Consider the following 24,731-nt stretch of genomic DNA (forward strand, 5'->3'; position numbering starts at 1 on the left):
CACAGTGTTCTGAAGCTTGCTTTTTTTTTCACTTACATAGTATTTTGGAGATTATCTCATACTGTTGCCCTGGGTCAGGGTAGTTCCTTAAAAGCTCTTAGCATAGGTTCCTTGTAAAAATAATGGTTTGGAAACATGTACAGATGAGTGAGCGAATGTGTGCGTGAATGAATGACCCTATCGCAGCTGTGGCTACAGAGTTCTCGCTGGGTCTGACCTGGTCCAGATGGGCCCTTCTGGGGTGCTTCTTCGTCCCCCGTCTTTTCTGGGAGTCCAGGCTGCTGTTCACTCTCTCCACTGACAGATGCCACGGCAGCCTTAGGAGCTGGCCACAGGAAGCCCCTGGAGGGAAGACCGTGGAGGTGAAGAGCCGGGGACTTTTTCTTATTGGAAAATGACTGAACATCATCAGAGGAGACTGAAGCACACGTTGACAATCTCCACTCAGCAGTTGCTGCGGTTTCTGCACGTCGCTCTCCAGTCCCCGTGTAGCACCTTCAGAATTCACCACATGGCCACATGCAGGCGTCATCACGCTCATTCTCTTAGCCTCCTAACAGCCCTCTACAAGATAGGAACCTTGGAGACAGTAAAGTTGGGGTTCAGGGTGGTTGAGTGACCTAACCTAAGGCCACAGAACTGCTATTTACACTCAGGTATAACCACCACGGTAATCTCTCTGATTTTGTACCCTGTTTGGTCCAACTTAACATTATGTAATGGGCGTATGCCATGTTGCTACACAGCCTTTAAGTCATCATTTTCAATAACCGTGGGGCAGGCATTTGGCACAGCAGTTTATCAGAGTGCCTGGGATTTCAGCTTCCTACGAATGTGCACCCTGGGAGGCAGCAGGTGGTGGCTCGAGTACTGGGTCCCTGCCACGCACAAGGGAGACCCAGAGGGAGTTCCTGGTCCTCCCCTTCTGTTGGGGGGCTGCATTTGGGGAGTGTACCAGCATATGGGAGACCTCTGTCTCTCTGACTCAAAAATTTCTGAGGAACTGTAATCACTTTCATCCTGCCAGAATTATGTCCTCAGGAATTTGCCCCTCTTTTTTCTTGGTAGACTCACCGGCAGTGTGCTCCAGTGGAGAAAGCTAGCCCCCAGAGACGGAAGCCCTCAGTTCCAGTTTGTAACAAAGCATCCTGGTTGCTCTTGGTCTTGGTTCTCTCAGCTGTCAACTGGGTTGGGGGGGGGGGGGAGGGCGGAGCTTTGTTTTTTGGGGGAATCCTGAACCTGGCTACATTTGATCTTCTCATTGCTGGGTATGTTCATGTCAAAATAGTGGAGACCTTCCCAGGGCAAGAACTCTTCCTGTGTTTCCTCTTTTGCTTAATTGCTTTTTTTCCTTTCAGCCTAGACATACACGAACATGGGAAAGCGCCCTCCCACTCAGCCTTGTGTTTTAACTTCCATTGTACTTACAAATATAATTTACAAATATAAATGTATTTCTACATTCGCAGAGAGAGAGAGTTCTGGCTTTCGTAGGAGTACCTATTTTGGCTTTGGGCAGGCAGGCCTTACCAAGTTTTGAACTATCTGCCTACATGATCGTTCCCAGCCATCTTCACATCCTTCTGTCACCCAGGCATTTTTTCATAAAGGACCTAGGTCCTAGTGAATGCTTAACCCATCATGTCCCATCGTCCCATATGGAGGACACCTATGAAAACTTAAATGGAGCAATAAAGAGACCGCTTACGGTCGCTTTGCATCTGTGTCAGTTTCGATGCACTATTTGCAGAGTTGAAGAGTTGGGACTTAGTGGGTAAAGTGAGTTCATTAAAACTCCTGTTTTGCTGTTTGCAGTTTTAAATTGTTTTTTATGCGTGACAATTAAAAATCAAAAACCCACAAAGATATAATTGATTCTTTGAAAAATGGGGCACAAAAGGATGTGATACGGGCATGTAAGTCGATGCCACAGTGAGTGCTCAAGTGACAGTCTGTGGCACCTGCTTCCTGGGCAGACATGCGGTTGTGTAGACCATGACTCACAGAATCCCATAGCCTCTGCCTCTATTCTCCATGAAAATGGGGCAGCTGACATGCTTTTGGTGTTTGAAGAGTGAGTAGGTGGCTCTTCTTTTTTTTTTTTTTTTTTTCTTTTTTTTCTTTTTGACAGGCAGAGTGGACAGTGAGAGAGAGACAGAGAGAAAGGTCTTCCTTTGCCGTTGGTTCACCCTCCAATGGTAGGCGCGCTGCGGCCGGCGCACTGCGCTGATCCGATGGCAGGAGCCAGGTACTTATCCTGGTCTCCCATGGGGTGCAGGGCCCAAGCACTTGGGCCATCCTCCACTGCACTCCCGGACCACAGCAGAGAGCTGGCCTGGAAGAGGGGCAACCGGGACAGGACCGGTGCCCCAACCGGGACTAGAACCCGGTGTGCCGACGCCGCAAGGCGGAGGAAGTAGGTGGCTCTTCAATATGGCATTCATTTAAATGGGAAGCCCCACTCTGTCTCCAGGCTTTCCTTTTCAACTGTAGCTTAGTCCACACAATTCCTGTTTAGCTTTGGGGTTTTCTAGGCCACAGACTGATTTGAGTGGAATCCCTCTGCCTCTGCCCCTGCCCCTGCCCCTGCTCCCACCCCACCACCAAGATCCACTGTGCACAGAAGGCTGCAGGCTTGGGGCATCTGGGTTGGGGTGGGGGGCTGCCTCCGGAGAAGTTCTTTGCCTTCTTCCCCAGGCTGGTCTTGGCTATGATTTGAAAATGGGGAAAAGGAGACGATGGGGAGGGGAGAGAAGAAGGGGAGGTGATGGCAGGGAAAAGGAGAATGACCCAGTGGAGGGATTGGAACCTGAGACCAACACAACTGACTCAGGACAGTGACAGAGGTGGCGCTAGTGAGCTCAGGAGGGGAGGCAGTAGCACAGTTTGTCAGTCAGCCCGTGGGTGAGCAGTCATGGCGCAGCTATCACTTTAAAAAATAAATAAATAAATAAATAAAATAATGAGAAGATAGAGATGTTGAAGAAAGAGAAGGCTGAGACACAGAGTTCCTGAGAAAAAGTCTGGAAAGGGAGGGAAGAGACCGGCTCACCTGCAGGGAGACCAGGAGAGTCCCGGACAGCTAGGGCCTTTCCCAGACAAATGCTGCTATGGGATTTGTGTCCTGGGATTTGCTGCCGCCTGACCACAGAGTCACCCTCTCATCTAAGGATGGTGTCTCCATGTCTGGTGGTCAGGTGTAGACTCAAACACCTGAAGCAGCTCAACCTTTGGGCTCCAAATTCCACTTCCAGTCTAACCAGACTCAGTGTGGCTTCTGGTTACCGGGAACCCCTTAGTTGGGGTCCGCTTAACTCAGGCACAGCGGCGGCCCTATCTCCAGTCCCTGGATGGGAGGTGCCAGAACAGCAGGGCCCAGTCTCCACCCTCCTGGACGGGAGGGCAGACACGCCGCCAGGGGGCTGCGGTGCCACCGGCAGGGGCAGCTTGCAGCATGAGACAGAAGGTTTCCATGGAGGGCAGAGCCTGCAGAGTTTTGGGTTTTGTTGGGTTCAGAGCTAAGACCTTACTAGAATGAGTAGAATCAAGAGGAAAACAGAAAGGAAGCTGGAGACAGTGGACAGGTGTTGGGTTGATTTGTCATGCCAGTGACAACCCACACTGAGATGGGCCACAGGTCTGGAGAGCTCTGAGGACTGGCTGTGGGAGCTGATGAGTCCCCTCCGTCTGACCCCTGTCCCAGGTCTCTGCCACTGCTTGTGGAAAAGGCCACCTCAGCGTGAGTCCACACGGATGCTGAGAAAAGCAAAACCGGATCAGGCAGGTCTGCTGGCCACAAGGAGGGTCAGAGCTAGACTCCACTCTGCCCTAGAAAGCTCACTCACGGAGCCTGGCTGTCACCGGCCCAGTAGCTCCAGGGCCTCCAGAGAGGCTCGTCCTGCACGGAATGAGGCTCTCGGGGTCGTGTCACACAAGGGGCTACTGGGGAACTGTGATGTGTCATCAAGAAAAGAGATCGCTCTCCGCACCTGTGTAGGCTGCTCCATGGAAAAGGAGTTCAGACTCACAGGATTTGACTCAGGACAGAAGGAAAACCTAGGTGAAAGGGGCTTCCTGGAGGAGGAGGCTGACATCCCTGTACAGGCTGGGCCCCAGCAGGGCCTGCCATGGCAGGGTGGAGAAACAGGTGGACAGGGTACTTAGTGACGGCCGGGTTCCCATTCTGCCTGTTTTTCACAGTTACAGCCATACGTACTTCTCACCTTGCCCTGCTCCAGGCCAGGGGGCCAACTCTGGCCTCCCGAGCCCCACGTGAACCCCCAGGAAGTGGCATCTGGCTGTGCTTGTTGATGGGCTGGCTTGGGCCCTGGGCTTCAGCTCTAGCTGTTGAGCTGTGGTCAGGAGGCCAGGGTCCGCATTTTATAACCCAAAGCTGGTAACCCGTTACTGCTTGATCATTTGCCCTGTCCCCCTTGGGTTCCTCTGAGAAGTCTGGTAGTGAAGGGAAGGGTAAACGTCTCAGGGAAGGGCAAACATCTGTGGGCTGTGGGGAAGAAGGCCGGCAGGCGAGGTCAGGGCGCTGTCGGAGCAGGGCTGCGAGAAAGCCCTGAGTTTGGGAGTCCCAGAAAGAGCAGTGATTCATTTGGAAGCAGAAGTTAGAACAGAGATTATATGGACAGCCTGTCTTTCAGAGGTGATGGTCTTGCCTGATGGTCTCACTTTACCTGTTTTATTATTGAAAATCAGAGAGACAGAGACAGCGCCCATCATTGCTTCATTCCCCAAATGCCCACAGTAGCCAGTGCTGAACTGGGGCCAAGGCCAGGAGCCAGGGGCTCAATCCATGTCTCCCGCTTGGGTAGCAGGGACTCAATTACTTTTTTTTTTTGACAGGCAGAGTGGACAGTGAGAGAGAGAGACAGAGAGAAAGGTCTTCCTTTTGCCGTTGTTTCACCCTCCAATGGCCGCCGCGGCTGGTGCACCGCGCTGATCTGAAGCCAGGATCCAGGTGCTTCTGGTCTCCCATGGGGTGCAGGGCCCAAGAACATGGGCCATCCTCCACTGCACTCCCTGGCCACAGCAGAGAGCTGGCCTGGAAGAGGGGCAACCGGGACAGGATCGGTGCCCCGACCGGGACTAGAACCCGGTGTGCCAGCGCCGCAAGGGGGAGGATTAGCCTGTTGAGCCATGGCGCTGGCTCAATTACTTTGGCCATCACTGCTGCTTGCCAGGATGCGCATTAGCAGGAAACGAGCTGGAGCTGGGACTCAAACCCAGGCACTCCAGTACACGACATGCGTGCTTTAACTGTTAGACCAAATACCCACCCCTGCTTTTCCCTGTATAGTGAAAGAACAGTTGACCATGGCAAGTGAAGAGGCAATGGAGGTAGAGGCTGGGATCCAGTTTGGAGCCGTTGCCATAGTGGAAGGAAGGGGTCAGCTTGGGAGAATGTAAAAGGATTGCCGAGTTGCCTGAGACTGGACTCGGGTGAGAAACCAGAAATGGTGGCCCTCCCTGGAGCAAGAAGCAGCCCACAGCCAGACTGGGAACCAGCAAGGGACCGAGCACAAGGTCAGGGGGCAAGTGAAATGAGATCCCCCGGGGAAAATGAAGTTGATGTTATTGTCCATTCCACACTGTGCCCGTGTGCATGTGGAGATGGGGGAGTGGAGGGTAGACAAGAGAAACCAGGGAGGAATGGGGGGGGGGGGGGCGGGCGTTTGGCTTTGCCATTGAGATGCCTGCACCGAACATCGGAGTGCCTGATGCTCCTGACCCCAGCTTCCTGCTGCTGTGCATCCTGGGAGGCGGCAGTAACGGCTCACGTAGTTGGGTTCCTGCCACTGGTGAGGGAGACTTGGATTGGGTTCCCAGCCTAGGGCTGTTGCAGTCATCTGGGGGAGTGAATCAACAGACGGGAGTTCACTCTCTGTGTCTGTCTCTCGTACCTCAAAGCAAAAGACATACTCTAAAGTTTGGGGGGGAAATGTGGAGAGAGAGAGTGTAGAGGTTGGGGGTGGAGAAGGGTCTGAGATTTGGGGGTCGCCCTAAAGTCGAGGGCAGGCTTGGGAGGTGGAAGGATAGCAAGGTGGAGGAATTCATGGTGACATGGTTCAAGTGGTGGACATTTGAGTGGGTTGCTTAAGGGAAGTCTTGGGGAGGATGAGGTCAACAGCTCTGCCGTCAGAATGCCGGTTGAGTCATCAGGATGACCTGGGGCACAGTGACACTCGATGTGAGTCGGCCATGCCATTGTTTTTAATAAATTCAGGTGGCGGATGGCAAGAAACGTGGATGATGCCCCGATAGCTGATAAATGCTGGGGTTAAAGGTTGATAATGTACACTGTGAAGGAGGGTGGGTTTTCCCCTTTGAATTTTGTTTGCATTGGAAGAGCGAGAGCCGAGTCAGAAGGGGGAGAGGTGGGACCAAGTCAAAGTCACGTTCAGTGACAGGAGGCTGGGTGGCTGGGCTGCGGTGTCCCGAGAGACCCTGTGCTCCAACACTGAGCAGCTTCCCCTGCTGCGCTGAGTCCCTTCACAGCAGCCCAACATTTTCCTACCGCAAGGACTCTGTTTACTCTGGGGTCCTGGGAAGTTCAAAACAACCAGAAGATGGGAACCTGGCACCAAAAACAAATTCCTACAGAGCTTCATCGGTCCTCGTATTTCACAGCAAACACTGGTGCCTTGTGCGACGTTCTTTCCCAGCGCAGAACCACAGCATGTGTTCCCCTGGGCCCTTTCAGCGCCCTGCACAAACCCCCCAGCAGAGGATTTATAGCGACTCTGTTTCCAGCTTGCCTTCAGGCTTGGGAGGTTCCTTAGGGCAAAGATTATAACTCATTCACTCTGTGCCCTCGGCACCTGGCATAATGCCTGGCATGGAGTGGTTAGTAGTCACTGAATAAACACTTGCGGAATGAACGGCTGTGAGCTTTAGGAACATAAATGGCATGCACACTCCCCTTCACAAAAGAGGAGGCTAAAGTTCAGGGTGGTATCCACTTGCCCCTGAACTTTAGCCTCCTCTCCCAACATTTATTTATGTATTTATTTATTTATTTATTTGAAAGGCAGAGCAAAGGCCGGCGCCGTGGCTTAACAGGCTAATCCTCTGCCTTGCGGCGCCGGCACACCAGGTTCTAGTCCCGGTTGGGGCACCGGATTCTATCCCGGTTGCCCATCTTCCAGGCCAGCTCTCTGCTGTGGCCCGGGAAGGCAGTGGAGGATGGCCCAAGTCCTTGGGCCCTGCACCCGCATGGGAGACCAGGAGAAGCACCTGGCTCCTGGCTTCGGATCAGCATGATGTGCCAGCTGCAGTGGCCATTGGAGGGTGAACCAACGGCAAAGGAAGACCTTTCTCTCTGTCTCTCTCTCTCACTATCCATTCTGCCTGTTAAAAAAAAAAAAAAAAAAAGGCAGAGCGAGCGAGAGAGAGAGATCTCTTCCATTTATTGGTTTACTACCCAAATGGCTACTATAGTTGGGGCTGGGCCAGGCTGAAGCCAGGGTCCTGGAACTCTCTCTGGGTCTCCCACGTGGGTGGCAAGGACCCAGGTACTTGGGCCACCTTCCACTGCTTTCCCAGGCACATTTTCAGGGAGCTGGGTCAGAAGCAGGGCAGCTGGGACTTGAACTGGTGCTCCAACACAAGATTCCACTGTCTCAGGCTGTGGCTTAACCCACTGTGTCACAGTCACTGACCATGTAATTTTCAAAATTCTCCTTGAGCTTTACTTCCTTCCTAATAAAACTGTACGAACCAGATCCTCAGGTAGAATGAACCACTCTGTACTCTACTTTTATGCTCCTCTGTACATAGTTTTATTAGTGTATGCTTCTGCCTACATTGTGTTCTGCCTCTATGTTTGTCTCCCAGTTATACGATAAATATCACGCAGGCCCAGATCATGGAATTCCGGCCTCTAGCTCATACACCCTAGCCTGCCATATGGGTGTTCACATGATTTAAACAAAGGAACCAAAACTTCAGTGAGCTTGCAGATATCTGAAGAATATTTGCGCTGTAGATGACTGAAGAAATGTTTAAATTCATGCACCTCCAGAGAGCCAAGAACAAAGAGAAATGGAGTTGTGTGATCAGGAGATGGACTGGTGCTCACTGGAGGACCACACTCAAGGACTGCTCAGGACTCTTGGAAACCTAAGCTCAAGGAGCATAGACAGAACTTCCCTGGTACGCAGATTCCAGGGCAAATGGGAGCGGCCAGCTTGCGGGAAGGCTGCACTACAACTCAGATATCCAAGAGGAGCTACTGAGGAAGGAAGAAGGTTGACTTCAGCTTACAGTTTTGGAGGTTCACAGTCCAAGATCCAGCAGCCCCAATGGTCCCAGTGTCTGATGAGGGTGAGGCTCGTAATGGCAGAGCATGTGTGGAGGAGGGACCCCATGGTGAGCCTGGAAGTCGAGACACAGGGAGAGAGACGATTATCTTCTGTCCTTAAAAAGCCACCATGCTTTGATTTTTAGGGGCTCCCCTCTAACAACTTAATCCTAATCCAGTCATTTTCCAAGGCTGCACCTTCAGACACTATTATTGGATTAAGTGCTACCCTTAATCCTTTAACATAATTCTGAGGATCAAGCCTCCAACACATGGCCATTTGGGGGACACCTACACTTACGCAAGCTATAACACCAGCCATCAGGACTCTGGGCCCCTCCTCCCTGTAGACCAACCACCTCCACCCAGCAGGAGCCGTGGCTACTGAGAGCTTGTGCTCACTACAAGGGGACTGGTTTTCTTTCTCCATTCCAGTCATAAAACGTTGGTGAAGAATGTGAACTGGCACAGCTTGGAGCTGAGTCAGGTGCCAGTCAACGCCTGCCACAGTAGGATCTGCAGGAAGCCGGTAGTTGCCACTGGAGCTACTCAGTAGAGTGCGGGAAGCCATTTCAAGGAGCAGGGATGTGGGTGGTTGTCCCACTCTCCAACAGTTCCGCCCTGTGGCTCCAGGGGCTATCCACAATGTGTTCATGTGCAGGCAATGCATAGCACCTTGCTGTGGGGAACTGTGGAATGATTTAAATTACATTTTTCCGGGTATCAGGACTAAGCCCACGACCTCCCTCTGGCGCTAGAACACGAAGACTGGAGGGGCCGAGCCCCAGCCCCCCGTAGAGCCACAAACTGGGGTGGCTGGGGCTATGTAAGTGCTGGACCCCCAAGCACCGGGCCAGGAGGAGGCCGGTCCTCCGGAGGCATCCTCATCTCCACTGGGTCGGGCCCAGGCTCCCAGGCTGCTTCCAGAAGCTTCCTCGCCTGCAGAGCCTGAGGGAGCGGGAAGCCGGGGTCCCAGGAACTCCAGGGAGGGGCACATCTGCAGCTTGTCCCAAGAGACCCCACTCCGGGAGACTCCAGCCGCCTCTGGCTGCGCCTGACGGACACAGGGAGCCGGGCCAGGGCCGGCAGCGAGGCCCCGCGACCTGGAGCTGCGTCGCCCGGGGCCGCGCGGGGGAGGGACAGCAGCAGGTGACGGCCGGGCCACGGGGCTATAAATAGGGGCGCGCGTCAGCCGCAGGCGACAGCGGCGGCCAGCGGGCAGAGGCCTAGAGGCTGGGCCGGAGGGGAAGGCCTCAGGGAAGGCAGGCGGAGAGGCGGGCGCCATGGGGTCGCGGAGGCTCCCCAGCCGTGGCTGGGGCTCCGGGGGACGGTCGGGAGCGGGAGGCGACGGCGAGGACGATGGGCCCGTGTGGACCCCCAGCCCTGCCAGCCGCAGCTACCTGCTCAGCGTGCGGCCCGAGACCAGGTGAGTGGCGCCGCGGGGGCCGGGCGGGCCGGGTGGGGCCTCCGGGAGGCCTGGTCAGCCCCGGGCGGCCGCGCCCTCGAACGCTGGGCCTGAAGGCCCAAGGCCCGGGCCTTGAGCTCCCTCTGTCCCCTTGCGGCTCGTGGGCCCCAGGCCCCAGGCCCCAGGGAGTCAAGACAGGATTGAGGCCCTCTCCTCTGGGACTGATTTCCCAGGGCGGAAGGCCTTCCTTATCGCTCCCGTGCCTGGGCCCTGGCTGCCTGGCCTCAGATTCCACAGGCAGCGATAAGCAGGGCCCGAGTGGCAGACATTCCTTCCGGACTGACAGGAGGGGACTGTGGGGGCTGCTCTGCTGAGGTGGGAGAGATAAGAAGTGGAGGTGGGGAGAGAAGGCCTTTGGGGGGGGTTCCAGCATCTTCGTGGGGGCTGGTGAGATGGGGGGGGGGGTGCCATGAGGTATGGGTTGGCCCGACTGGGGATGTGGCGATTGAGGGTGTGGAGCTCTGAGGGTACCCCCTTTGCCCTGCCCGGCCAGGGGGAGGGGCGGTGAGGAGCCCTTCAGGGGACTTCCAAGAGCTAAGGAGGGGAGGTTGAGTTGTTTTAGGAGCGAGGTTGGCGTAGACAGTTAAGACAGGTGGACACTGAGAAGCGGGGGGCCCTCAGATAGGACATGGCAGGTGCATTGCCATGGAGACACACTTCCTGTCGCTCAGCTCCCTCACCCCGGAGCCTCCTTTCTAAAGGGAAATGTGAGGGTTTGGCTGTTGGGATAGGGGTTCCTGGTGCCCTGAATCTGGCTGGTTGTCAGTCCTGCAGAGAACAGCCACTCCTCTCAGACACTGTCCACAGACCTCCCGTTTTCTGTTCATAAAAGAACACAAAAACAGGCGCCAAGGACATTCAGGAAAAGTCCTGGGCACTTCCTCGTGGATTGGCTGAGCCCTGTTGACCTTGGAGTTGGAAAAGTTCAACTGTAACCGGAACCGGTTTCTGCATAAAACTTGTCAAATGGTGTCACATGTCTAGGGCAGGGCTCAGAACTGGTCTTAGTGCCTGAGTCAGATTCAGTAGGTTTCCTGGCTGCCAGGAAAGAATGCCCCCTCCTCCTGAGTACTGGCTCTACGGAAACCCAGAAGGAAATGGGAACGTTTACTCCAGTGCTTCGCGAAGCTGGCTTCCTGTCGGAGCCTCACATTCAATACAGCGCCTTGTCTGGGATTGGCCTCCTGGGTGTGGCCTTTATCAATACCAAGGAGACAAGTGGATGGGCTGGAAGTAGGGTCCTTATTGGAGACAGCAGCCTGGAGAGAGCACAAGGATGGAGAACCAGAGAACCAGGCAGAACAGAGGGCCTGGGCTTTGAGGAGAAGGTTGGAGAGTGAACAGGTGCTGCTGTGGTATGGTGCCCATGTCTTACTGCACAGCTGATGAGTACAAAGCCATGTGCCAGCCCGAGAGCCAGGGGCTGTCTGCTTAAGTCCCCTTGGACCTACATGGGAGTGCTCTGAAAAGGTCTCTCTAAGAATGTGGAGGGAGTAGATTGGACTGTTGGAAGAGAGGGTTTTCCAGCCGTGGACCAGGCTCTGTTCTGTCCTTGGAGTTTTTCACTGCTCCTGCCAGTTGGTCACAGGTTTTGAGGGATAAAGGAGCCAGATTTTCTGGGAAAGGCTTTGGTCAAAGAGGGGAGAATGTGAGCGGGGGCTGCATTGGGAAGTGGAAGAGGGGTGGGTCCCAGTTCTCTAGCAAAACCACGCATTCTGCTGTCCCGCAGAACAGCCTGGCTGACCATGGGGGTGCAGAGGGGGCCCAGCACAAGAGGGAGAAAGAAGGAGGACCCCTTCGGGGCTCTGCCTGCCGTGTCTGGCTCCAGCTCCGCCCAGCCCTGAGTGAGACTCGAGTTTGTCCCCTCGCTCTCGTCTCTGGCGTTTTCTGAGTCTACCTGCCTGTGTGTCTCTGGAACCCTGGAGGCATTGTCACAGCCGTCAGGAGGCTGGGCTGCTCCTGGGAGCTGCTGGCTGGCTGGACTGGTGGCCGGGGCACCAGGAGCCTTGGTTTAGGATCCAGAACTGCTCTTCTGCACATACATCAGCGCTCCCTGGCCCGTAGGCACACTGTTTCCAGTCCAAGGCCAGCTGAAGGATATTTCCAGTGCCCACCGGGGTCTGAGGCCCAGCACACAGATAGCCCAGCCAGCCTTTCGGCCCAGCCTCCTCGGTCATCCAGCCCCAGGGCCTGCACCCCTGCAGGAAGGTGGCATGTGGGGATGCTAGAGGACGTTAAGGTTGTGCAGTCGGTTGGAAGCAGGGGTGACTAACTGGCTTTTGCCAGACACTGAGAAGCTTGAGAAACCCCTGGCTCCCTTGTTTCTTGGTTCCAGGGGACTTAGAGGAGCGGCGTATCCTACGACGTTTTTCCGGACAGCTTCGAAACACCCTCTGCTGTTCTGCTTAGGTCAGGCTTTTAGAGAAGCGGAGCAATCAAGCCAGCCAGGACTTTCCAAGGGCCTTTTATGTCTCAGGGCAGATGAGAGCCAGGAAGGATGGGTGGCCCTGGCTTCCACAGCCAGTCCTGGCTCCCCTCTCTAATCCCTGGGCCCACTTTACTCTTAAAGGAGTAACCTTTTCCTTCCAGGGCCCTGGGTTCCCATTTCGCATGGAGATCTCTTTAAAGCCTTTCTGCCCCAGCACGTGAGACTTCTGATCCTGTCTTGCTCGGAGGCCATAGATGGGGAAGCTCCCCTGTGTCACTGAGAGCCCTGACCTGGTTTTGGCCCAGCCAGCAGGACGCTGGTGGGACTTCTGCCTCCTATAGTCCCCCGTAGGCCCAGGCTGTAAGGGTGAAGCCCAGAGGGAGCAGGACAGTGAGGCCAGGGACCAGAGCCTCACAGACAGCCCCCGAGAGAGCCGGGGAGAGAGCACAGTCCAGCTCGGTCGTTGCCCCTGGCATTGACCCTTCTGAGTTAGCTAACTGCCCCCTGTCCTCCCCAGACCCGAAGGAGAAGTCTCCACTCTGAGGAGAGGGGCACAGGAAGTGTACCGGCAGGAAAGGATGCCTTGGGACCATGGAGGCTCTGCCCACGCAGCCTCCAGAGGCTTTTTAAAGCTCGGAGCAAAGGCAGCTGCCTGCTGCTCGTCCATCTTTCCTGGGGCAGCAGCTCCCTTGGCGGTTGGGGGTGGGGTGCAGGGCAGAAGCCTTCTTGTTTGAAAACGCATCTCCTTTGCCTTCCCTGTCCCTCCTCTCTTCCTTCCACACCACAGTGGTTGAATACCCATTGTATGCCCAGCATTGTGCGAAGAACCACAGAGCTACAAAACTGGCCAGCTTTGAAGGCTGAGAACACAGGACTTCGTTACGAGCAGAAGGCCATGGCCGCACCCATGCCCGCTGCGTACTGGGAAGAAGAGAGGCGTGGTGGTGGTGAGGGTGTGAGCAGATCAGCAGGGGTCTTAAAAGCTCAGCCAAGGAGTTGAGGCACAATGTAGCGTCCAGTGGCGGCACTGCAGCGTTTTGTTCAGACGAGTGGTGCTGATGTGAGAGGTTAAGGAGAAGCGGGTAGAACTGGTCATGAAATTGGAGTTGGGGGTCTAAGTCAGAACACAGGAGTAGAGGGAAGGGGAGAAAGAAGGGCCCAGAACTGTCTTACTGGATCTGGGGGAATGGGGCGGGGGGTCCAATATGGTGGTTTGTTTTCTGTTTCAAGATTGATTGATTTAGTTGAAAGGCAGAGTTACAGAGAGAAGGAGAGACAGACAGATCCTCCATCTGTTCACTCCCTAAATGGCCGCAAGGGCCAGGGCTGGGCCAGGGGAAAGCCAGGAGCCAGGAGCTTCATCCAGTCTCCCCCATGGGTGGCAGGGGCCCAAGCACTTGGGCCATCTTATGCTGCTTTCCCAGGCACATTAGCAGGGAGCTGGCTCAAAAGTAGAGCAGGAGCAGTGCTGTAGGGTAGCGGGTAAAGCCGCCGCCTGCAGTGCTGGCATCCCATATGGGTGCCGGTTTGTGTCCTGGCTGCTCCTCTTCTGACCCAGCCCTCTGCTATGGCCTGGGAAAGCAGTAGAGAATGGCCTGGATCATTGGGCCCCTGCACCTGCATGAGAGACCCGGAGGAGGCTCCTGGCTCCTGGCTTCGGATCTGCTCAGCTCCGGCCATCGTGGCCATTTGGGGAGCAAACCAGTGGGTGAAAGACTGCTCTCTTTCTCTCTCTCTGCCTCTGCCTCTCTGTAACTCTACCTTTCAAATAAAATAAATAAATCTAAAAAACAAACAAACAAAAAAATAGTGGAGCAGTGAGACTCAAACCAGCATCCCTATGGGAGGCTCGCGTCACAGGCGGCAGCTTTAATCGGCTGTGCCACAGTGCCAGCCCCGACATGGCAGGTTTTGAGCTCAGGAGTTTGGAGAACGCCAGTGGAACCCACAAACCAAGAGCCCTGGAGGGAAGCCAGCTTTAGGGGAAGACACTGAGTTTGGTTTTGAGATTACAGAGATGGGATCTTCGGAGAGCTTCAGACCAGGAGTGCGGGTGAAGCAGGGGAAGCATTTTCACTGCAGGGAGTGAGTGTGATGGGCGGGCCCAGAGATCCCCCAGGGAGCCAGGGCGAGAGCTGCAGATGTTTGTGCTGGGAAAGAGGGGGGGAGTAGAAGTTGACTCACACCGAGTGGGCCCAGCTGTGCTCGGGGCAGCCCTGTGTGGGTCCCCACCCGGTCTGTTCCCAGCTGCCCCAGGTGGGAGGGGTGATCCAGCCTCCGGGCAGGATGGGCCTGGCGCTGGACTGACTGAGGAGCTGGACGCCTGGCTCCTGCTGAATTAACTGCTTTGTTTCTCTCCTCTTCCCTCTCCCGGCTGGTTTGCCTTGCGGCCTCTTTAACTGTACTTTAACATATTAATGGTGGGTGTTGTATAAGCCACCTGTCTCCTTCCCGGCCTGTCAGGGGGTTTCCAGGAACTGGACTCTTCTCTCCCAGAAGGCCTGGAGAGCTGCGGGGCTGGGCAAGGTGCCAGGGAGCTCTAAGCTCCGGTCCTGGGGGCAGTGACCCGCGTGCTGGGACACACCTTTCTCAGAGCACAGCCCCGAGGGGGCCCCCTCCTGCTAACCACGTTCTTGGACTCTGCTGCTCTTGGTTTCAGATGGTGTCCGGTGGTGAGGCCGCTTGCTAACTGGAGCAGGCCAGCTAAGACAGCTGGGCCCTTTTAATAGAAAGGCCTGCGGGCCCCAGATGGTGGCCGATTAATACTTTGCGACTGTTGTTGATTTCGCCTCCTCCTCCCCTTGCTTTTGGGCCTAATGATTCCATTTGCTGTTTTTGCTTAGCTTATCCAGCAACCGGCTGCCTCACCCAAGCTCTGGAAGGTAAACGCACATTGCATTCCACTCCTTGGACTGCTCTTTTCTTGGGTCTGGGCATTGAGGGGCCACTGGGGGGCTGCTTGTGCACTAATGAGGCTGCATGGGGAGAGGGGTGGGCGGAGGAGTGGGGAGGTGAGGAGGTCTCACGTGAGCATGGCTCTCACAGGGACCAGGACTGAAGCTTGCATGGGTCATTTGAAAGGAGCACAGGGACTTAAGAATAGAAATGTGGGCAGTGGTCCCTAGGGGCCTGCGATAACATCTCTTTGCCCCCTGGAGAGACGCCCTGGGACTAGCACAGGGAGCTGCCAGTCACGTGACCCGTCCTCTTCCTGGATTTCGTGGTTTCCGTAGCCCCGTATGGAGGTTTGACACCTTTCTGTGTCTCTCCCGACTTTGGCTGCTGCCTTTCCATTTCATTCTGAGTCCCTTCAGTTCTCCTTTTACCTCCTTGTTCTTTAAATTGCCTTCCCCCAGCTGCTCTGTGCCCCCAAAGACAGTGTCCTGTGTGAGATCAGAGAACCCCGTGTTCACGTGTTCCTGCATGAGCGGATTTTATGACGTGCCGCAGAGCCAGGGCAAGGCCCGAGCGAGCCCGTGGTCGAGATTTGCTGCTTGAATGACGGCCCTTTTGCCTCCTGAGCAGGGGACCACTCTCTCCTGGCTGAACTGACTTTTGTGATCAGGGTGGGAACACGTCCTTGCTACTCCCCACCACTTGGGCCTCATCCTGGACTCTGGTAGATTTGGGGAGATTGGCTGCAGTTCCTGTTCCCAAAGATGGCTGAGTGGCCAGGTGTCTGAAGAGCTGCTCTTATCTACGGCCGTGACCTGGATGGGGGTGAACATTGCGGAGCCTGTTCTGAGTGGCTCACGGGTGAGAGAAGGAGAGGCCATCACTCATTCAAAGTAGAGGGTAGTGTGTTCAGTCAAAGCAAGGGAAGGCCGATGTCAGGTTCCTCTAACGCTGTGAAGCCCAGGGATTCCGGGGCTCTTTACAGACCCCTGGTTGGTCTGTGCTGTCCTCCTGAAGTCCTGGAGCTGGAGGGCTTGGTGGCGTCAGGGTTGGACAAGACCATCTCCAGATGTGTGGGTGGACTGCCAGGCTTTCTTTTTCATTTATTTGAAAGAATTACTGAGAAGAGGAACAGAGAGATCTTCCATCTGCTGGTCCCCTTCTCAAATGGCTGTGACAGCCAGAGCTGGGCCAGGCTGAAACCAGGAGCCAGGAGCCGCATCTGGGTCTCCCATGTGGGTGGCAGGGACCCAGGTAATTGGGCCATCTTCTGCTTCTCCTAGACGATGTACAGGGAGCAGCCAGAAGTGGAGCAGCAGAGACTTGAACCACCACCCCTGTGGGATGCTGGCATTGCAGCAGGTGGCGGCTTTACACCACGATGACGGCCCCGACTTCCTGGCTTTCCACGGGGCTGGGTGCCGCCCCCTCAGTTCCATCCCAGGTCTGAGTAGTTTGGCAGAAAGCTCTAGGGGCCAGAAAGTTCATGGCAATGAAAAGCTGTGTGACATTCATTGGAGGAAGACAGCGTCCACAGGGACTCTCCCTCCCCAAAATGTACCCACACCCACTTCCCTGGAGGGAGGGCTGTTGTGTCGCCACACCTTTCAGCAGTCACTTCGGGTTTTCCCATGTCGACATTTTTAATATAATGTAGCTTGGGGACTAATGTGGAAAGTTGGAGGAGTTAAGTGCTCTTGTCTAAAAGGGTAGCAAATTCGATCACGGCCCGCATTGAGCACTTGCCTTTGCAAGTTTGCTCGAGTCATAGCTTCCTTGTCTCATGCCTGTGGATCTGAAGTGATTTTCCTAGGTTGGCACACGCACCTTTCCCACCCATAAGCCTATGCAGAAGCCTGGGTCCAGGCTCAGTTCATGGACCAGGTAGTGTTCCCGTTATGTAGGAGGACTATGCCTGTTGGGATGAATTACTAAACTGTAGAACTGGAATTGCATTTGGCCTGACAGTTTCTAGGAACTGTTGATGAGATTTGGTAATTCCCAAAGTCAGACATTGCTCAGTGTGGGAACAGCAAGAACTGTTTTCAGATGTCCCAGTTCTTGAGTGTCGAGGGAGCTGGTGGCCGAGGTCCCAGGGACCTTCTGAGTGGCTCACGAGGGACAGGACAAGCAGCTCACACAGCAGATTGTGAAAGAGAGAGCCTTGCAGGGAGGGTAAGGGAATAGGGTCTGGGAGCATGAGAGCTGGGACCCTCTTTCTGAGTAGTCTTCTTGTGGAGGGCTCGCTCCTGTGAACCCCAGCCACCCAGGCATCTGGCTTCCTGCAGAGAAACCACAGGTGGCCCTGTTGGGCCAAAGGTCTCAGTTGATTCCAGACATTCTCCTGGGGTGCAGCCTTTCTCCTCAAATTCAAGTCCAGAGTGATAGTTACAAAACAAAACCTCCACTGACCATGGAGCTCCTCCCCCGGACGTGGAAGGTTACGGGTCCGTCTGCCTGTGCACCACACTCACCCTGCCCTGGAGGAGAGGCTGCCCACAAACACCGCCCTGGGTGACCACCCCACCTTCGGATGATTGTCTCCCCTCCTCCTCCTGTTCCCTTCTACCCCACATCCCTGCTGCTCACAGAGGGTGGGTGCGTGCCTAGGGCAGGGGAGGAGGGCGGGCACGGCTTGTGCACCGCACAGCCTGGCTGCGTGGTTGTGCTTCACGCCTGGGAACGATGCACCGTGTCTGCCGGCCCCGGGGAGGGCTTGGGGCAGTGGTCGGCTTCCTGTACCCAGGAGGGAGAGGACGGTGAGTTTGTGCTGGACTCAGTGAGCCACGATAGCCCTGAGTCCCGGGAGATGGACTGCCCCGAGAGAACTGAAGGTTACGGCTGTGCGGGGGTGGATCTGTTTGTGGTTTGGCAGTCCTGCTGGTTGGCCTGAGCTGCCAGCGCTGTGTGCGCTTCAGCATGTGGTCTCCAGGGATGGCTCAGGGCAGCCGTGGCTGGTTTTGCACTGCGGCTCCCTAGCTCTGTTTGGGATCAGAATTCATTTAGGTCTCTCTTTTCTGATAATCCTAGGAATGAGAGCCCACTTTTGGAACTGGACCTCTGGCATCGCCAGCTCGTTCTTGGTCCACTGTGGGTCTGAGCTCACACACAGGAGCTTTCCTTCTGATCCCAAGCTTCTGGGCTCCTGGGCCCTATGAGTTCCCCCTCTTTGGGGCCTCACAGCTCTGAACAGGTTGGCTGGCTGTTCCCTCTCTGGCATGAATGGAAGCTCTCTCTGCTGGGGCTCCATTTCCGAGCTTGACCTATGTTGTCTCTCCCCCATGTACCTGCTTCCCTGGAGAGGAAAAGGAGAAGCCAGCCCCCACCTGCCCCCACCCCATACCCGAAGGGATACCTGATTTGGTAGTTGGGCATGCTCAAGAGGCTGGCCCCAGGGCCAACAGACCTCTGTGGTAATGGGACTGGATCAGAATTATATCTGACCCCTAGTAGCATCCTTGCCCACAGTCTGGCCAAGAGGCCCGGCCTCCCTTGAAGAAAGACTTGCCCAGATGCTGGAGCCACGGCCCCAGGATGGCCCTGGGCAGACACGGTAAGATTTAGCTGCCTGGGACAAGGCCAGGCTGCTCTGTCCTGCAAGGGAGGGCTGCTCTGAATAGCTCTTTGCCTCTCCTAGGAGCACCTTCTGCTCCATCATTGCTCAGCTAACAGAGGAGACCCAGCCCCTATTCGAGACCACGCTCAAGTCCAAGGCTGTGTCCGAGGACAGCGACGTCAGGTTCACCTGCATTGTCACAGGTAATGCGGCTGTCTGTGTGCTCCACACCTGGACCTTTGCCCACAGCAGGGTCCCAGGGGGCTATGGGGACAAGCATGGGGGGAAGGTGGGCTGTGTGTGCAGCACTGTGCTGGTTGATGTTTGCTTTCTTAAGCTTCCTCTCTAGCTTAAGCTCCCTGTGTGGGCTGGTGTCCATGCCTCCTCCCGTTCTGGAGCCACAATATACCTGCACTTCTCCTCCCTGCTCTTCATACATCCACGAGGGATGAATCTTCGTTCTAAGACAAGAAGTTCTCTAGTTGAAACAGATCTTTGTGGCAATCTTTCCAAATATCCCCTTTTTCCAGTTGGGTAGTTTGAGGTTTGGGAGTCTCAGGCCTGAGAGTCAGGGACGTGTAAGGACTCCGACTGCAGACTCTGGGATGGACAGCCTGGCTTGGCGTCCTGCAGTTCCATGGTGTTGAGCAGGCTGCGTAGCCCCTCAGCCACCCATCTGTAGAATGGGATCATAATGGCATGAGCTTCCAAGGGCTGTTGTAAGGCTGAGCGAGTTAATCCTTGCGAAACATTTGGAAGAGTACGTAGCACACAGTAAGAACTGTATGAGGGTTGGAAACGAAGGCTTCTTGCCTTTTGCTGAGCTCCTTGGGGGGATTCAAGCAATGACTGCCCCACAGAGCCCCCCACTGATGGGCACCCACCGTCCACTACACAGCAGTTCAAGGGTCCCAGGTCCAGAACCCACTGTTGTGGAAAAGCAAGGGCAGCGATGGTCTCCGGCTGTGACATGTCCTGACCCGGGGAACTTGTCCACCACAGGCAGTTGCTCTGGGGCCGGGTTCTCTTGGGTGGATCTCACTCTCACCCAAGGCCCTGTGAGCTCCAGGCTGAGGATGTGCCTGCCTGTGTCCCCTACCTTAGAACAGCAGCGTGATGTATTTCGCAATTTTCCATTTCCATTGTTGTTGAAACCTCACAGAACCCTGTGAAGTAAGTGCTATTATTAGTCGAATTTACAGAGGAGAGAGCTGGGAGGGGGTAGAGACTTGCCAGCGTCCACCCGGCTGGGCGCGTGATGGGCTTTCGCTGTCCGCAGGGTCTGCACCCTGGTCTCCTCTGTGACAATTTCTGAGAGCAGACTGGTTTTTTTCACTGTGCCACGCTTTTTGTTTTTATTTACTTACATTCATTTACTTCCTGGAAAGGCAGAGGGACGGAGAGAGAAAGGGAGGGACACACCGAGAGAGACAGAGACAGAGAGGGAGGTCTTCCGTCTGCGGGGTCACTCCCCAGATGGCTGCAGCAGCCAGATCTGGGAGACTCCATCCAGGTCTCCCACGTGGGTGGCAGGAACCCAGTGCTTGGGCCATTCTCTGCTTTTCTGGAGGGACATTAGCAGGAAGGGGAGCAGCCAGCACACGGACCAGCATTCAGTACAGGATGCCAGTGTTCCGGCGTCACAATGCTGGCCCTGACACCGTGCTTCTCATATGCTGTTTTCTCTATTTAGGAAGTTCTTAATTCTTAACTTTAAAGGAAATTTAAATTTTATTTGAAAAATTAATAAGTGCACATAGTTTATTAAGATTCAAGTTCTACTGAAAGACACATATCAAAACACAGTATCTCCTACTTATCTGTGTTTGTGCCTTGCTTCAGCTGCTTCTTCTGACAGGTGTACATTGCCACAATGCTGAGGAGCACAGGAATACTTGTAACTTTTAAGCCTATGATATTTAATATTATTGTCATATTTTATTTATTCATTTGAAAAGAAGAAGGGAGAGATATCTTCACTCAACTAGTTTGTTCCCTAAGTGCCTTCAACAGCCAGGACTGGGCCAGACCCACGCCAGGGTCTGGGGATTCATTCTAGGGTCTCCCATGAGGGCGGCAAGGACCCAACTACTTGAACTATCACTGCTGGTCTCTCGCGATGCACAGTAACAGGAAACTGGAGTCAGAGGTGGAGATGGACCTTGAACCAGGCACCTGACATGGGATGCAGGTGTCCCAAACTGTGTGTATGTGGGGCGGGGGGTGTGGGGGTGTGTGTGTGTGTGTTTTAAGGAATTTAGTAAATAGATTCTCAGGGTCACTGCAAATGCACAATAATTACCACAACACAATTCTCATGTTAATGTGATATTAAAGAGAAGAGATTCGATGTAGTCCACAGATACAGTTTTAAGAATAAAGTTGGCCGACGCCGCAGCTCAATAGGCTAATCTTCTGCCTGCGGCGCCAGCACACCAGGTTCTAGTCCCGGTTGGGGCGCCGGATTCTGTCCCGGTTGCCCCTCTTCCAGACCAGCTCTCTGCTGTAGCCCGGGAAGGCAGTGGAGGATGGCCCAAGTGCTTGGGCCCTGCACCCCATGGGAGACCAGGAGAAGCACCTGGCTCCTGGCTTCGGATCAGCGCGGTGCGCCAGCCACAGCACACCGGCCATGGCGGCCATTAGAGGGTGAACCAACGGCAAAGGAAGACCTTTCTCTCTCTCTCTCTCTCTCTCTCTCTCACTGTCTACTCTGCCTGTCAAAAAAAAAAAAAAAAAAAAAGAATAAAGTGATATTACCTTGCCTCCCTCTGCACGCAGCCTTGTAGTCACTGTGCCAGGTGCCTGCCCCGAGCCAGTCCCGGATGCGCTTGGTTGTCTTCCTGTTCGTGTGTCTGAGCTGTTAGTGCTTGTGCACCATCGTTTTCTCTGTTCCCTGCCACATGTCTTTTCCATGTAGCTGTGTCATAATTTTTGCTTAAATCAGCATTTACTGTTTGCCTTCTTATTTCTCCGTATTACTGCTTATATATCTGAATATGTGATTATATTTCTTTTTTCTGTTTTCCCTAAGGTTAGTACTTTCCTTACTGCTTCTTTCTTTATTTTGGGGCGTCTATTGCCTGTGTTTCTTACACCTTCTAATAGCCCCTTAACATAACGCTCCCCAAGGTCAGGGCCATCCCCTTACCTCCTTTGAGACCTCCCCTTTGGACATGTGCATTTTTCTTTTGTCTGAACTGGTGGCCTTTCAGGGCTGAGACACAGCGGTGGTCCTGCCACTTTGCCTTTCTCCTGGGTTTGCCTCGGCTTTCTGGATCTGTGTCTTCCTTTCTTGGTTTATTCCCTGGCTTTGTTGAAGTCCTGCCCCAGGTGCTTTGCCAGGTCCTGAAGATGGCACAGCAGCAAAGGGTGTTGTGCCGGCAGGTTCTGGAGCTGTCTTCCTTTGGGCCCTCTGCTCCGGTTTGACTCAGCTGTTGTCTGCGCCATGCACTGTTGTCACCCTGGAGCCCTATAGTTGTCCCTTCACCTCTCTCCGGTGATGATTTCCCGCTTTTGTTATTCCACAGTTTTCCCATTCTTGACTTGCACTCCTGTTTTGCTGGTTTCTAGGAAGACTACACGTGAAGTAAATAGGATGACGTGTCTGAAAATGCCTTTTTTTTTTTTTAAACTTTTGATGGAGAGTTTGGCTGGGTATAGAATTCTAAGTTGAAAATAATTTCCATTCAGAATTTTATTTTTTAAAATGTATTTATTTATTTGAAAGGCAGAGTTACAGAGAGAGAGAGAGGGAGAAGCAGAGAGAGAGAGAGAGAGCGAGAGTGAGAGAGCGAGCTTCCATCTACTGGTTCATTCCCCAAATAGCTGCAATGGCCAGGGCTGGGCCAGACCAAAGCCACGAGCCAGGTACTTCTTCCAGGTCTCCCACGTGTGTGCAGGGGCCCAAGCACTTGGTCCACCTTCTGCTGCTTTCCCAGGTGCCTTAGCAGGGAACGGGATCAGAAGTGGAGCAGCCAGGACTTGACTGGTGCCCACACGGGATGCCGATGTCGCAGGCAGTGCCTTACCTGCTATGCCACAACACCGGCTCCTCCATTCAGAATTTTAAAAGACATTGCTCTACCACCTTCTTCATGCTTCCCATGCTGCTGTCGGGAGCGGTAAGACACTTGGATCCTCATTCTTTGCATGTGACTGGCCTTTCTCCCTGGCAGCTTATGTGAGAGTCCTAATGTTTCATAGCGATGTGTTTTCATATGGGTCTCCTCTTCCCAGAGCACGCACGCTCCGATGCCCTCAGCTGGAAACTGAGTGTCTCGTCCTGGGAAACTTGATACCCCGACATTGACTCCTTCCTCCTGTTTTCTCTGCTCTTGCCTTCTGCACTCGTTTGGATCGTTCTGGCCTTGTTGCCTTATTTTCTTTCCCTTTCGTCTATTTGTCTTTTTGCTCTGCACTCTGGGAGACTTCCTCAGTTTTGTCGTTCAGCCCTTCCATCGAGGTTTAATTTCCCAGGAGCTGCTTCTGTTCCTCTCTCCTCGTCTTTTGCTCGTCTCATGAGTACAGCTTCTCATTGCTCTCAGAGACTGTTAGTGGTAGTTTTATTCTAAAGTTTCCTCCTCCATGCATCGTTCTGTGTTTCTCCCAACTTGCTTTCTGTTTTGTTTGGTCTTTAATTAGCATGACAGGCTTTCCTCAGCTGTGTTAGAATCTGGCCGGCACGTAATGATCGTGAGTGAGGCACTAAAGAGCTGACCAGATGTTCTGAGCAGGTAGGAGAGCCTGGAGACGTGGGTCTCCCTGTGGGGTGGCCTGGTCACCGCTGTTGGGACTTCCGAGTAAGTCTCTGTAGTTCTTTTCCTCTCGGACTGGCTGGATTCCCTGGGGAAAAGTTTTCTGGAAGTTTTGCAGATTAGAGGGCTGGTGGGCTCTCAGCATAGAGCACTTATTTTTGTACAGATGGCTGTTATCTTGTTTTTCATAGAACAGCCACGCCCCCATCTATGCTGCTTCCCCTCAAGGCAGACTTACACCTGCAGAGACCAAACCTCACTGGCTGTGGAGGGGCGGAGCCATTCCCGTGGTAGGAGGTGGGTGAAGGAGCCCCGAGATCCACCTGCTTCTCAAGCACCTCTGAGCCTTCCCCCTCCTCCTTCCTTGTTTCCACGGTTCTAGAGGTGCTGCTAGCCAGGTCCTCTGCTGTTTGGGGATTTCTTTGGTATAAAAGGAAAAGTTCCAGGGTGGACATTTAGCCTCGCAGTTAAAACACCCACATCCCACACTGGAGTGCCTGGGCTTGATAGCCAAGCTCTGGCTTCTGACTCCAGCTTCCTGCTACCATGCGCTGTGGAAGATAATGGTGATGGCTTAAGTAACTGGATCCTGCACCCATAGGGCAGATCCAGATTGAGTTCCTAGCCCCTGTCTTGGGCCCAAGACCAGTCCCGGACATTGTGGGAAGCAGACCAGTGGCTAGGAGCTCTTTCCTTTTCCTTTTTCTGCGTCTCTGCCTCTCACATAAATATATTTTTAAAGATTTATTTGAAAGGCAGTGTTACAGAGAAAGAGAGACAAACAGAATGAGCTCTTCTATCCACTGCTTCACTCCCCAGATGGCCACAACAGCCAGAGCTGGGCTGATCTGAAGCCAGGAGCCAGGAGCTTCTTCAGGGTCTCCCATGTGGGTGCCGGGGCCCAAGCACTTGGGCCATCCTCTACTGCCTTCTCAGGTGAATCAGCAGGGAACTGGATTGGAAGTGGAACAGCCAGGACTCCAACCAGCATCCACGTGGGATGCCAGCATCGCAGGCAGCAGCCTTACCCACTGTGTCACAATGTGGGCCCCAGTAAACATTTTTTTTAAAGGGGGAGTTTTGTTTCTCTTACCGCCAGCTTGGAGTTCAGCTGCCTGGGCTTGACTGAGTTGGTTTCTGCTTTTCCACGTGCTTCCCAACTTTGAAATCCTGCTGCTCCTCTTGCTCTCCTTGCCTTTCTCTTCAACCTTGTGGTGTTACACACAGGGCACTTCAAAAAGTTCATGAAAAATGGAATTAAAAAGTAAATTCATTTTGTTGCAAAAAAAAGTTGAAATCTGTGTACAAGGCTCATGGAAGAT

At 54.1% G+C, this 24,731-nt stretch overlaps 1 protein-coding gene across 2 annotated transcripts in view; it reads left to right on the forward strand.

Moving 5' to 3' along the window:
• The first annotated feature begins 9,543 nt into the window (after window positions 1-9,543).
• ALPK3 (alpha kinase 3) overlaps window positions 9,544-24,731 on the forward strand; it is a 47,120-nt gene continuing 31,932 nt past the window's right edge. Inside the window, exons 1-3 of one of the 2 annotated variants that reach the window (XM_062206302.1) lie at window positions 9,544-9,737; window positions 15,048-15,086; window positions 18,737-18,858. In XM_062206302.1, the coding sequence (XP_062062286.1) occupies window positions 9,595-9,737; window positions 15,048-15,086; window positions 18,737-18,858 (304 nt within the window). In that variant the 5' untranslated portion in view covers window positions 9,544-9,594. The remainder of the gene's footprint in view (window positions 9,738-15,047; window positions 15,087-18,736; window positions 18,859-24,731) is intronic. The other variant, XM_062206301.1, reaches the window with a different exon arrangement.

The sequence above is a fragment of the Lepus europaeus genome, chromosome 11 (genome assembly GCF_033115175.1).
Source record: "Lepus europaeus isolate LE1 chromosome 11, mLepTim1.pri, whole genome shotgun sequence".
Lineage (NCBI taxonomy): Eukaryota > Metazoa > Chordata > Mammalia > Lagomorpha > Leporidae > Lepus > Lepus europaeus.